The sequence below is a fragment of the Onthophagus taurus genome, chromosome 8 (assembly GCF_036711975.1).
Source record: "Onthophagus taurus isolate NC chromosome 8, IU_Otau_3.0, whole genome shotgun sequence".
Taxonomy (NCBI): Eukaryota; Metazoa; Arthropoda; class Insecta; order Coleoptera; family Scarabaeidae; genus Onthophagus; species Onthophagus taurus.
This window is the reverse complement of record NC_091973.1, coordinates 4,372,776-4,388,245: the sequence shown is the minus strand read 5'-3', so window position 1 is coordinate 4,388,245 and position 15,470 is coordinate 4,372,776. Positions and strand designations below refer to the sequence as shown.

Here is a 15,470-nt window from a genome sequence, read left to right as displayed (position 1 = left end):
GCCACATGCTACTAAAATGTAATCAGACCACGGATGGTATTGATTTGATAATTAATACCTTCGGGCAATCTTTTATTAATATGGTTTGCTGTCGCTTTATTCATCGCCCTCATTCTATTCACGTAGAATTCCTTGTATTGATACCGAGGAGGCATGATGTATAGACGTTATAAGACGGGCAGATTTATTACCTGGTTGAAATTTTATCTTTCTGTAAATTTAATCGAGACTGGTCTAAGAATGGGTTTCTCGGTCTGCAAATCATTGATCCAACGTTTTCGAGGTATAACGAAAGCAATACATTACGACTAAAATAGAACAATGAGTTTGTTGATGTATAAAGATGAAAGTAGATTGGTTAACCAAGTAAAGAGAAGTCGGGGTAGGTAAATTTGCGGGAATGTTCAGAATGAAACTAGAGGACAGGGCAAAGTTTTGAGAAATTCCCAAGGAAACTGATCGCACTTCACCAGAAGTAGCTAGCTACCAAGCCGCATAGAGAACGTGGCAAGTAATAAAGGGCGTAACTTTTTCTTGTTTCGAACTTGGAATTTATCGATATCGAAAAAATTTAAATAACAAAACAAAACGGCCAAGGCGGCGAAAAGCAGGTCCCCTGAGGCGGAATAAACTTTTCCGATTTTAATTGAAAGTCCCTTGGGATTCAACTTTCAGAACGTAATTACCAAAAAAAAAATATATATATTTTTATATGCACATTTAAATTAGGATTCGGTAGCGGATTTGTGAATGTATATCAGGGCAGAAATCCCATGCATAATTATGGAAATGGCTCTCTCATTTTAACATTATTTAAATATAATTGGATTTCTTTATGGATTTAGCCGACGAGTTCTACGGATGGTTAATGTTTAAATGTTCTCTTCTTTTTGTTTCAGGCAATGGCAACTCTACAATCCCCGCGGAATCGGCTATGTTCGAAGCGGCAGTGGGGAACTCTTCGTCTACTTTGGAGACGACTTTTCAATCTTCCGATCCGACCGAATCCTCTAGTAACCCTTTTACGAAGGCGGAGACTACAACCGAAGTGGTTCGTCACAGCGTGGCTCGCGGCTTCCCTATGCCACACTACCACCAGGACTCCAGGTGGGGTCCATTTTTCGAGGAGGGTCAGGATCCCCACAACATTACCGCTAGGGTTGGATCCACAGTTGTCCTCGACTGTCGCATCGGCCTTCTGCAGGATAAGACGGTACGTTCGACTAATTTATCGATTGTCATTGAATCGCAAATGAGCCTCTGTCTACGTTCCGATTCGGTCCAACTCCGGTCCAGCTTCGGTCCAGTTCATGTCCTAATTGGGAGCGAAAGGACCTATAAATTATTGGGAAGGACCTTCTCTCTCCCAATTCAGAGAAAAGGGTCACTAGATGTTTATACGAACTTGGTTTTAATTAACTTTCAAATATTGACGTGAAATATTACCGATAAGGTTAAAGGTTACACGTAGTAGTTCCAACACGAGCTTAAATGAAGCTTATCTAGGTTTCAAACTAAACTAATTACATTAAAACACTAGATATTTCTAATTCGTCTAATAACACAGCTCTACAACAAAAAAATTTTATATTTTGAACAAATATCGGCTTGTTAGTAATAAAATTTATTTCCCCAGCCATGATTAGGCTTCTGCGCAACTTTTTCGCGCATACAAACATCACGTGATCCCCACTCTTGCTCCACAGAACAGCTGAGATCTCATTTATTTGATAATATTAAAGTATTTACACGTGAATCTGGATAAGTTGCCATGTGTTAATATTTTGTTTCAATTACTGAATGTCCATTCTAATATACTTTATATGAATTCGTTACGGAGAAAGTGTAAATATAATAGTGATTTATTTTGTTATATTTGCGGTGTTTATATAACAAAAAAGAAATATCCAAAAAATTGACTTCAACAGTAACAATTGCAACATACAGAACGCGAGAATGTGAGTTATTACAATTTTTTTGTGAAAATGAAGGACTGATGTACTGTAATGATATCGCGAAGCTGCTTCTAGACATGGGTTTAAAAGAATACAAACTCACTGAGTGGAGCCTATTTATTGACAGTTGTAAAAGAAGTTTAAAATGCGTCTTACTGCACAATGGAAATAAATTTGCAAAAATTCCAATCGCCCATTCAACAAAACTCAAAGAAGAATATGAAAATGTAAAATTAGTTTTAGAATAAATTAATTACTCGGAGCATCAATGGCCGATCTGTGTGGATTTGAAAATGGTTAATTATTATTATTATTAAGTTAGGAATGATAAAGCAATTTGTAAAAGCGTTGGAGAAAGGAGATTGTTTTAATTACATTTGTAGAAATTTTCCGAAGTTTAGTATGGAAAGTTGAAAGCACCAAATTATGAAGAAATTGTACAAAATATAGACTCTAGAAGTTGTAGGGAGGATTCTCTGTGATTGTCACATGATGGCAGATTACTGCTGGCCTTTAAAAAAAGATTGTCCCCTGAAAAATTATAAAAGAAAAGCTCATAAAAGTGAGCAAATCTTATAAAATCATTGATAGTTTTATGAATTGTGAGCATAAATATATGGCAACAAAGCCACTGTAGACCAGTGTAATTTCTAATCGTTTCACTTAAACATTGGTTCGTCTTATTGTGCTAATTTTCTGTTAACGGAAAGTGCAAATTTGGTTGAAAACTATTTAGAAACAAGTTTAAACGAGTTCAATTCTTCGAAATTCCGGGACCATACAAACGCAAATTATCCAGAGTTTCGGAGGTTAGTGAAAAGCGTCCGCGGACGAACTCTGCTCGTTGTAAATTACATCCTGTTTTGTGGTATTTACAAAACAAGACTTCCAAACTAAATTAAATGATTTATAACTTCTGTCTAGCGGGTGGTTTTTTTGTTGAAACCCTTCCTGGTGACTATGGACGACAAACGATAGACCCTCTGCGTTTGTTTCAATTTAAACCAAAGGCCGTAGGTACGAACGTTGCGCATAAATCTTTTCTCGCTATCTTTCAAACGAAGTTATACAATATTACAATTTTTAATGTTTGCTTCTTTTATTTACTTTTTAACATTTCAAACGTTGAATTGTGTTCGAAAATAACCGGTGTGCAAAACTTGATCAAATTGACATGGTAATACAAAACTCGATGAAACGTCGATTCCAACATTACAAAGGTCTTTAGTCGAGATGGATTGGTTCAACATCATCGCGCACCAATGGGCATTTGACATTTCCTATTAACATAGAGTTCACATACGCGAGAGGCGATTACATGCGGTTACGGGCATCATTGTTAATTATATAAACTAACAATAAACAATTGTGGAGAGCAAACGGGCCGCGGAGGCATTTCGACCAACCCCGCGAGCATAAAAAACTCGTTATCCACATCATAAAGTTGCCATTAGCACCAAAGCTACACTGCGCGTTGCTTTTACCAGTGGCTGGTTGAAATTTTTCGATAATTACCAGAGGGCAATAAAAATTTGTTTTCCGGACTATCGCTTGACCTCCCTATTTTCGGTAATTATCTTATAAATCAATTTTCAAACTTTACTAGATATTTACTATTTTGTACAACTTGTTATGTTGTAAATTGGTTACTAGTTGTATTGAGTAGTTTGGACCGAGTAAAGGCGGATTTGTTTCTCTTTAACAAACATCCCGAAAGAAATTGGCAAACATTTAAGTTTAGCAGTAGCCGAGGAAGATAACTATTTATTTAGAAGAAAAAATCAAAGCTAATTATAGCGCAGGAGGTAAACGAGACGTCGCCTCTTAAACAGGAAACAGAGACGAAACGAGGAAGTTAAAAAGTGATCTAATTAGATAAAATTTAATTTTCCCCGCTTCCAGTTGTCAGGGACGGGAAATAAAATGTATAAACAAGCGGGCGTTAAAGCCAAGGATACCGTTTTCGCGCCTTAAATTTTAACCCCCAGGCGCTTCAGAGGAGTACCGGAAATTATAGATCCATATCTGACGCATGTTTATCCAGAAGAGCTGGAAATTTGATCGGCGTCATGCCGATTTTTTGTTAAACGTACATGGAACCACCTCGAATAAAGAAGCAAGCGGACGCGTAATATACAAAGCCACGCCCTGGAATATTCATGGACCGGTTTAGTATGCGAATTACCGACATTATAAATACATGCCGCCCCAATCAACGGCCATGCCAAATTGCTAGACGCGCTTTATCCGTTATGATGATATACAAACTATGTATCAGTTATGCTAAACAACCTTCCTAGCGGAGTATCCCTCGACTTAGTTTGCATCGACCTAAATACACGATTATTCCCACCAACCACTTAACATACATTACACACTCAACATTTTATACAAACATATATTACTGTTAATCACCAAAATAAATATTAGATGATATGATAGTACTACCACAAAACGTTTCAGCAAATTTTATTATTTTATATATTTTTGCTAGACTCTGAAGTATATAGAATATAGAAGACACCATACTCAAAAATCATCTTGGTCATCTTCTGAATTCTGCGTACTACAAAATACTCAAAATATGTAATATCCGGAAATTGGTACAAACACTCAACTCCCAATGTATTGAGGCGCGTAATCTTGATACTACCTCTAAAGATTTCTAAGAATTTCGAACTTCGAGTATACTGCCAAATTCTATATATACCGGTGACAGTCTCATTGTCTATGTGCAAATTCAGAGGCAATTGGTCAATTAAGACGTCCAGAAATTACTAATACAACAATTTGTTGGGAGCATGAACGTTTTTAATAGCCGCGACATGTTTTTACTGTCTTATTGTCCTGCCAGTAGCAATAGCAGGTCCCCTGCAATGATTTCTATAGGGAGGATCTAATCTTCAATGTGCAGTATCTGTAGATAGCTTGTCAAGAAAATCGAGAATCCTGTTACTAATTATTTTTTCAAATACTTTAGAAAAGTTTACATTGGCAGTATTTAGTCTTTTATTGATGTTTGCAAGCAGTAATTAGTTTTTCTATTGACAGAGTTTAGTCTTTCATTACCAATACTTTGCTTCGTCTAGGGGTCTATTTTACAAGCCTAAATTTTATAACCACGTTTGGTTGGTTAAAATATTAATGGCACTCTAAAGTACCAAATGGCGTGGCATCACACTCAGGATTATCATCATGATGCTTATGCTTAAGAGTTTCGACATAACTCATTGATAAACCCAAGGACATTGGGGAAGTACCTGGTTTGACGGTTTTGATAAATAGATTGTAGAAATTAAAATATTAAACTGTTTTCAATCATTACTAAAAGAAACTTGAAGAGTTTTAAATTGATTCGTATAGACATTTATTGCCGAGTGAATAGATAGGAAAGAAATCGCTTACAGAATACGTTTTAAGGACAAGAAGTAGCAAAACCGCGATATTTCAGTAAATTTTTTGCGAGTCCCCCAGCGAGTTTCGGAAGCGGCGCGTCGCGTCGGTTTTTGCTGGAACGTTGGGGTTCGGGTCATTTAAGAAAAGCCATGGCGTAGCGCCATTTCTCCTACGTGTTTGCCTCGCAAGCTCTAATCGTTAAAACGTGACTAAAGAATGCCGAACCCGTGCGTGGTTCGTGCCTTAGCGAAACGCGGCTCCTATCAACTTATTTATGTGTTTAATACGGGGTCGATTTTACGGAAAAATGCCGCCCCGAGTGGCCCCGGCTATAAATTTTAGACCGATACAAATTACGGATCTTAATGTAGGAACGGCACGGGATGTACCTGCGAGGTCAGACACTCAATCTATACGTGTAAGTTCAGCTCTTTTCGCGGCCGTCGGAAGGAAGCTGCTTAGCAATTGAAATATATGTAAACTGAATTTTCACGTTTTAGTATGCAATCTCCCAGCCAACCCCAGGCCTTACCCGTAATACGAGCCGATATATCTTTTACTTCATTGTTACTACACTCACTCAATTTACCCTACGTGTTCCTCGTGAATACCGCAACCGTAACAGATTCAACCGTAAAATTTTTAAGTGCCCTAGTTCTATTCATATCAACCCATCACAAACTTTATGATTTTCGTAAAGGAATATTACATAAACCTTTTTAACAAAACTCACAAATTTTTGGGAAAAACTTTTTCATCATCTACGTTTCCCGTAGAATTATAGTTTTAATTTAAGGTTTGATGATATAAAAAAATAGAGACCTACATTGAAATCTAAACGAACGCGAAGGCGGTAATTTTTCGACTGGAAGTTTGCCCGATAGCTCAATCAACCCGCGTAGAAGGGAGCAATTAGTGCGCAAACTGTGGACATTCAGCCCGAAGCAAATTTGGGAAATCAATAAGACTGGAAAATTCATTTTCCACTCCGCGACGTGCAAAGAGGAAATTATGAGGCAATGAGAATAATAAGCGAAAAAACTCCACACGATTTCGGGTCGTAATTTTCAACAATTTCCAACCTTCTGATACAAACTATCCGATTCTGGTCGTAAAACGACGTCGTCCCTTTAATGTACAACATCAAAGTCAAGGAGAGATTCTTAATCAACGAGAACTACTTGTGATCCCCGAAACATGTCCCGATGTGCAATTTGCAGTTGACGTAAGGGTGTTCTCAGGGTCTTACCGAGGTTAATCAACCGTTCGACAAAAAAGCTCGGCTAAGCTGCCTCCGCGCCACCATTCTCGAAGTCTTTGTTGCCCAGGAGGTAAATTGAATCACTAACTTCAAAGGGCTCCAAGGGATTGTTGAATTTACGCCTGGTCGTGCTGGTTTATTCAGTTTGTAGGTCAACACAAATGGAGTGAATTACAAACAGATTAATCCCGCTTGCCAAAATCCTACATTACTTATATTACACGAAACCCAACTTACATTATAACACCATTTTAACCACTCAATGTCTAAAATTAATATTCCGTTCTAAAACAAATTAGTTCTGGTTAAATAGAATAATAGAATAAATTACTAGAATACAAATTGTAATAACACATGTTAAAAACAACTCTAATCTACACTATGTTTACTATTAATATAGAGTTCATATATTATTCACTTAATAGAGTAGTTAGTGAAGTTATGTAATATATAAAACATTAAATTTTACACTACTTTGAGTTCGGGATACTTCGTACGCATCGCACAATTTAGCTCGGGATTCTTCGTCGATACCACGTGATCAGCATGTGGTGTGATTCTGCTATAATTTAAAATTTAACGGTCGTCCACTGAACGAGTCGGAACTCGAATTCGTCTCAAAACCTGATTTACGTGATATAAAAAGAAAGAACGAATATTTTTATTTTAATTATGTTTGCTAAAATAAAATATTCATGTTATGAAATTACTCCGGAAGATTTTACGTACGAGTTTCTTGTGAAGTTTGTTAAGTGTATTTTATGGTGAATGATTGGAAACTTTAAAGTGGATTAATAGAGCAAAATTAGAGGGAATCTTTAATAATTTTTACTGCTAATTTTACACTAATTAGATTAGATTAAGTAGTTAAATTACATAATGTTATAGAGTAACGATTTTACACTATTTAATGAACACCATCTTCTTACTATTCAGTGTAAAATTTTAATTTATTCACCTGCACTATATAGTAGAAAAGAAATAACTCTAAATATATTGGACCGATCTGGAAGATGATTAGAGTTGTTTTAGATAAATAAGTGAAAGGATATGCATCATATGAAATGGTGTGTTTAATATCGAGTATTTGTAAATACGAGACCGCTTTCCGTGATAAATGATATCGAAGGAGTAATAGTTGTTGTCAAATCAGTAGAGGCCTTACCGAATGACATATGGTGGGTGGTTTGTGCAGGCGGTAGGTGTTCTACGCTGCCATAAAGCGTTCTGCGGAGAACGTTTTGATATATTACCTTTAACTAATATTGCTCCCCGTCTCTCGATTTGGAAGCAGGCTGAGTTAATTGTTAATAACTTAGCAAAGGGGTTGAGAATCATGCCAAAAACGTTAATTACCACGTCTCGGGTGGAACTATTAGTTCGTTTATTTAATGAGATATTAACTCGCTTCGTATCGGGCGATAACACCTCGGTTTAAGATCCCCTAACGCGAGATTTTTCGTGGTTTCAACCCCCGTTAAGGTTAAATAAATTAGACACCGTTGTTTCAACCCCCCGAGTCGTCATTAGTCAAAAGCGCCATTTACGAAATTCCCCGCGACGCGTACAAGTCGTGTTTTTTCATTACGGGGGCGTACTGTAACGACTTTCGGCGACATTGGTGTTGTTGCCAAATTTCACCGACACACTTTAGCAAATGGAAGTCGATAAATCCGGCGCCATCTTGAGCTTTTTTAATCGACCAAAAACCGGGAACTTCTTTTGGTTTAATAGGATTAACGCCGGACCTGAAAATTTCATATTCCAGAAGTTTCCTGCGGATACATTCGCCAGATGTGGAAACTTTTACATCACTTCCAAAACCATTATTACTCTAACTATTATTGGTGGAGGCGCCAGGTGAATATAGATGGATCTTTTTACATGTTACATGAGGAATTGAAAATGTGGTTTATTCGCGGAAATGGTTGCGTATGAAACGGAGTAGTTAAGTAGGTGAGACTAGTAAGTACAAAGGGTGGTAGTTAGCGATATGGTGTTCGCAAAGAGAATACGCAATTAACGCTAAATATTCGCGGACAATTAACAAAGTAGACGTAACGTTATTCGGGCATTAGGGATAATTACCGAAGGGGCGCGGCGTAAGTTTTTAGGTGCGAATTTAGAGTTTTATGGTCGCAATTTGTAGCCGTTGTAAACCGGGACCTGGCAGTTAATTCCTCCGAAGCATACGCGTCAAAATACATTATGTATGCAGCGGTACACGGTACGGCGCCAACATAAAAAGCATACAATGTCCCGAATATAAAGTGGCCCGGTTTCGGGAGGGGGTACCGTGTTAAATCTATTAACGATTGTTTCATTGCTAAATCGATCCGAGCTTCCGTTACGACCAAGCAATGGGGGGTATTCCAAAAATGAAATGACGTTTCCTCCGTGCTTCTGACGCGTTTATCCAATTCAACACGCTACCACAGTTTCAAAAAAAAACATTTCAAAACGTTATTTACACCACTCCAATCATTTTGTTAAAAACTTGAATCAGCTTACAATATCGGTTTTACTCGCAAAATTTGATTGAGACTACCGAAGCCGATTGTATCGAGATCAATGAATTTAAAGGGCGAGCAACAAACATGTTATTGGATCACGTGCAGCTCGTCGACCGTTCGACCTCCCCTCTTTCCCCGCCAGTAAAGGATTATGTACATCAATTGCAACGTTCTATTGTAAAACCTACCCCGTACCTTTGCAATAATAATAACATTGTGTATGTTCATTTGAAATGAAATTGATGTAGGCTACATCGCTTTGCGTTAGGTCAACTTTCAATTGGATGTAATTTCGAAACAGAACGAGATGTTCGGAAGTCAATAGACCGTTCAATTTTCCATCAAGAACACTGGTAAACCAAGCTTTTCTATTTGAAACGAAATCAATCAACTCTACTAAATTAGATTACAATCAAAATTCTTTCCACGGCTCGAAATTCCTTTCAAATGCTGATTGATAACAAAGTAATGAATTTCGTAATAAATTTACTAAAACACCTGCATAGGTCATTAATTCGTTTTCGAGTAGCCAATTTGCTTCAGCCGCGAAAGAAATCAATTCGAAAACAGCGGGGTTTTAAAAAGAAGGATCTCTTCAATATCCCGTTGCGCAGCCAATTTGGAATTCTATTCGGGACCAACCGCCGACCCAATAAACAATGTCCAAACAATAAATTCATTGTAATGCCCTCGTACCAGCCATTTTCCATTGGCGTCCAACGATTTAATTACCCCATCGTGCGGTGGCGTTTATTCACAACAAATTGAACGTCAAAGAATATCATAATATACTCGTTTCAATAAACCAACACTAACATTAATATTAAGATTTATAACACACGACTAATATTCCGTATAACTCTTAAGATGGCTAAACCAGAATGTTTCTAATTACCTAGAGACCTAAACTAACATTAGACCTAAAACTAGAATCATTCGGGGTTAGCCGTCTTAAAAGACGTACGGCTAAACCCGAATGTTTCTAGTTCTAGGTCCAGTATTAGTTCTACTTTTCGTTCAATGAAAATATACAACAGACGCTGAATAATTATTACAACTAGAACTACCGTGCTTGATTTATACATATAGACAACTCGGTATACTCAATATATATATATATATTTATAAAAATATGTTGAGAAATATGGATAATATCGTTTGGTATTTGAAAAACACGATCTATACTGGTGCAGGAGTAATTTCGACTGAATAAACATGTCTTGCTGGTGAATGGCCTTGATTTAAGGACCGCGCTGTATGAAGCCCTACTTCAAAACGCGCCTTCGGAAAACGAATGACTTGCTGGCGGTAGCTTTCGAATACCTTTTATGCGGCCATTGTTATGTTAAAGAGCTTTTCCGACACTGTCTTGTCCAATATTTGAAAATTCGCGGCCCCATTTCCAAATTGTTTCCAAATAGCGCGCTTTACGACCATCGAAAAAAGAGAGGAAGTCGTAAAAATTCTTGTAGAAAAAAAATATTGAACCCGAAATATACGACCTATCGTAAGGCTGCTAGTTATTTGGTTCAAGTGTATCAAGTTTCCGGTGTAAAAAAAAATGTAAATCTGGTTGGGATATGAAAATAGGAGTGAAATGAATTTTATACAATTTATCGTGGGTTGAATTTCTGGTTAAAGGACAGGCTGTGACAGTTGTCGACATCGAGGGTTTCGCAAACACAAAGGGGTATATTAAACAATGCCGGTTTTTGATTTTTTCATTCGCAGATGGAAACAACCTCATATGACTCGTAACATCTGCAAAAGTTTGCGAAATCCATACCCTATCTCGTTTCAAAAACATAATACTTTCACGTCATCGACGAGAGGACAAAACCAAGTTCTATTGTTTTCAGACTTGAATTTCCCAATAGCTTTGATCACGTTTAGAAACGCAAACAGGAAAACACAGGGTTAATGGTTCGAAACGGAAAGAAAAACCGCCTACAAAATGACAACATTCCAATGTGAAGAGCCCTGCATCCGTAGTTTAGCATCTAGTTATTCGTAAGCACGGAAGTTAGTAGCTATAAACCAAGTGCAATCTCAATAAATTTTTTACGTGTAATAACGCGGCCTCGCACCTCGATGTTAGCGCATAACAACGACGTCGAAGTTTGTGTTCAATTTGCCGTTTCCGTCCCGTCGTAACCCTGCAAAAGACCCGCGACTTCGAATAATAGATTCTACATACGCGCTTTTACGACACTTTTTCCGAAAATGTCGTAAGTCAAATCCAATTCTACAATTACTAAGTCAATTCTTGGTGTGTTCAATCTGTTTACTTCGTAACTTTATTGCTAACCTTCTTTTCAACATGGTTTTCTTTTATTATCAAGAATAAACATAAGATACAAGAAATTCTATATTTAACTTAATCATTGAACCATATTCGTTTGATTGACGGTTGTAATTGAAATGTTGCGATGATTTGAACACGACTGGTTTTGACGTCATCACTCAACCAAAATTTCTAAGCTAAAACCAAAAAGTGCATTTGGTGTCAACGTTGGTTCGCTTCAACCTGGTCAACAAAGTACAAGCAAAGTACAGCATCTACAGCTATTTGACTTTTATATTTACTCGATGCAGCTACATTTTGCGATTGGAAAACTTGCTGAATAGAGGTATACGTTGTATTTTGTAATATAATCGATACATTAGTATACATAGTACGCTAATGTAGCTGTGTCAACTGGGCCAGTATATCACAATGACCTTTATTCACGACACAAAACTAGTTGAGGTGGAAACCTGCTTTGACAACCTTTTGCAATTAGTTTTTTATACTAAATAAAGTAAATATATAAAGCATAAAATATTTTGTGCTTCAATATTAATATCTGGGGAATTGTGTATAGTAGTCATGTTTATGACAATTTGAATTAAACTTTGTATAAAGTTGGTAAAAGAAAAAAGAAAAAAAGTTTTGAGAAAAGAACAAGATAACTTTATAAATAAGTAAAAATGTTGAGACAGTGGAAGGTAGGCGAAGAGGGTTCTTTGAGATTTTTGAAGGCTAAGAAAGTTGTGGAAGTTAGTTTAAAGTTGGCGCGAAGGCAAATACTATAAAAAGCTGCGGGTGGTGATCAAAGTTTAATTGGCGAGCGAATGGGAAATACACGATCTGACGCGGCGGGGTGAAATAAGCGGATTGATTGGACGCTCGATTATTTATGGGACTTTTAAAGTGCTTAAGGGCTCTGAAATATGGCTGGCCCGATCCGGATTCCGGTAGGTGTAAGTCCTATCAGTCTTCATTTTATTAATAAAACACCGGGAACGGCGCTTTGCGATTAAACTTTGAAAAATGAGAGAAACTTTTGTTTTTCCCTAGGCCGGAGTCGGGTGGTCGTAAGGCGGCCCCCAATCGATAGTCGACAGCGAACTACTTTAATGCCCTTCGGGCCGCCTGTGCCTTGGGCCGAATTCGAGGATATACGTAATATGATTTAACAGAAAACTAAAGACCGTGAAATTTCCGTAAGGCTTGTTATTGGAAATGAAAATTGAAACGTAATTGGGTAAAACACTCCATTACGTCTACGACCCTTCCACAAAACCTTACGAGCTGGCCCTTAAAAAGGTAATCGCCCGAACAACGTCTTCAAATTTCCTCATATACATACTCCAAAAGTATTTTTTTAATTCCAATTTTTTCTAAACTTTTTAATCAACTACGGAATATGTTTAGTATGGTAAATTTCAAATAAAACTTTTAAAGAAACCTTTGAAAGTCCCAACTTAATTACCGACTTTCTGGTTGAATATTAAGTGAATAAATAAAGCTCGGTTGAGTTGATTAAAAACGAGGCGAGAGCAGCGGACTTTATATAGTCTCAAATGGTAAAGTTGTCTATCAGAAAGACGGGTTTCTTGAGGAAATTTTGATAACCAAATAATAAATGATTTTTACTACAAGTTTTTAATACTCAGTTTAAATTTCTTAAACTTAAAATATTCCGTATTTTGCCTATCACGTTCGTAGCCGAAACCATCACTTTGACATCTGCGAGGCAAAAAATCAAAAATAGAAGTATGCAAGTAAATGAAATAACATCGGACATCCTGCGAAGGAAGTATTAAAGCGATATACCTTGTCCATAAAATCCGTATTAATCAAATTTGACTAAGCCATCAACTAAAGTTCTTTCGATTATTTAAGTAATATTATTCCGAGTAAGGAGCAAACTACTATTGCAACTTAGCCGCTCTACACGCGAAGATGTGTGTTTGTTACTTTTTGTTACTGCTCAATGATGTAATGCAGAAGACATGGGGTAATGTTCAATGATAGTTAATTTCTTAATCATAGCTTCAATGAAAGCATCTTGAGACTACATTAGTTAATTCAAGTATGTCTGCTTTCTGCAACTGGTATATACATAGTTCGAGTAGGTTCTCCAAAATATTTTATGAGGTGATTAAAAACGAGGCGAGTTCAGAAAGATTGAGAAAATTTGGATAAAATTTGATTTTTAGTACACTGTGTTAATTAATTATAGTACCCGAGTATGCCACCAATATCACAGTATTGGTATTGCAATACGCAAATCGTATATTGCAATACCAATACTGTGATATTGGTTGCATACTTGCAATGATAACGTCGGGTACGATAATTAATTAACACACCGTACAAGTTTAGATTTCGTTTATGTAGTTTCGGGATGAATTTGAGTGTTCGGGATGAATTTGAGTATTCGGGAGATTTGGTAGAAGTGTTATACGACCCGTTAGTAATTATAGGGCGCCTATATCTTATCTCTCCAGCCCTTTAAGTACCCGTTAAGTTGTGTAAGTACGTTGTTAGAGGGTGTATAACAATGTCCTACGCCTAATTCCTTGAGGGGTATTATAGTAAAGCGCATACGCGGCAAATAGAGGCCTGCGAAAACAGGAACGGGACGCGAACGTTTACGTTGGGTTGCCTTGAACAGTAGAGTAAAACCTGGCCGTAGCCGGATCCCGTAAAATTTTATCACGGCCGTTGGTACATTTCATTTTACTGCTTTATTGAATTGCAAATGGTTTTTTGAATGGGCCCCGCTCCGCGGGGATTCAATTGAACGGAGAAGTTATGGGACGCAGAAAAATAATAGGGCCCGCTTTGCTGTTACAGACAATAAACAACTTTGGTGGTTACGGTTTTATCTCGTTCTACGTTTCGAAAAGGTAGTGGGTCCATATGCGGTCGCAATCGTCGACACGTTGCCATAATTGTTTGCGGCCACAATGACGTCGTCGTTTTTCATTCAGGGGGGATAAACCGATCGAAGCTCGCGTTAAAGCGGGCGTTTAGTGTAAATAAAAACCAGCTTAAACGGCCCATGAACCTGCGGAGTTATTTAAAAGGTTCGAAAATTTATAGGAATCCGCCCTCCGGAGATCGATAGTTAATAATCTACTCTGTGCGGCCGACGCCGCCAGGGGTAGGATTTTAGTGCGGCCCGAAATAAATCTAGAGGAAGTAATGTTGGTGTTAAACGAAATAGTTTCAATAACCTTCCCAGGCGTTAGAACGTATTACAACGGTTTTAGACCGGCGTTTAGCCCTAAAACTTCGCCTACCACCCTGCGGATTTGCTCTAAATTATAAAGTAGCCCTCTGGTCGTTGCATAGCCGTTAATAGCGACTGTCGAACGTTGATTAATTTAACATCGCCACCGAACGAACTTCCAAATAACTACCAACTTCCCCAATCGACTTTCATTTGTTTAAACCTCATCCAACCGAAACTTACGGACCCTCTAATTTTTCTCATCGAGATTTGGTGCACGATCGGTTTCAAAATTTACCGTTTGCTGCTCAGTCTCTGATAAATTTCGCTGTTTAACGAGAAAATTGAACACTTCCCTTTCGAATTTTCTAAATCTCCTCCTTATTTGACCCTTACTTTAAGATAAATTGACTTTTTCCTAACTCCAAATAAACGTCGAAAATTATCGCCGTGGATATTTCAACTTCCCATTTAGATTTCGATCAACGATGATAAAATTTATGCTTCAAACTTCAACTTATCTCAATAAAATCATTCCAACTCCAATATATATTCAAAGACAAATTTTATTCAACGACTCACAATCAATACCAAAGCTTGTTATAGATAACGAGGAAACCATGAAACAGTAACCGTTCATCTTTGACATTCGCATCGAGAACAACAACCATTACCCAGAAATCCGATTGCTATTAGTCAACCCGCAATTCCTAAATTACAAATGCCGTCCAATAATTGATATTGTCGAACTGAACTGCTTGCGCCCCGAAACTAAAGTTCGCGCGACGTTAATGCACCTGTAGGTAGCGCTGTAAGCCAATACTCACTTCATGATTGAAAC

At 37.5% G+C, this 15,470-nt stretch overlaps 1 protein-coding gene across 4 annotated transcripts in view; it reads left to right on the top strand.

Moving 5' to 3' along the window:
* The window catches only part of LOC111425523 (limbic system-associated membrane protein-like), an 85,905-nt gene that overhangs the window by 41,835 nt on the left and 28,600 nt on the right, over positions 1 to 15,470 (top strand). For all 4 annotated transcript variants that reach the window (XM_023059611.2, XM_023059610.2, XM_071198545.1 and 1 more), the window contains one exon: positions 900 to 1,213. In XM_023059611.2, the coding sequence (XP_022915379.1) occupies positions 900 to 1,213 (314 nt within the window). The remainder of the gene's footprint in view (positions 1 to 899; positions 1,214 to 15,470) is intronic.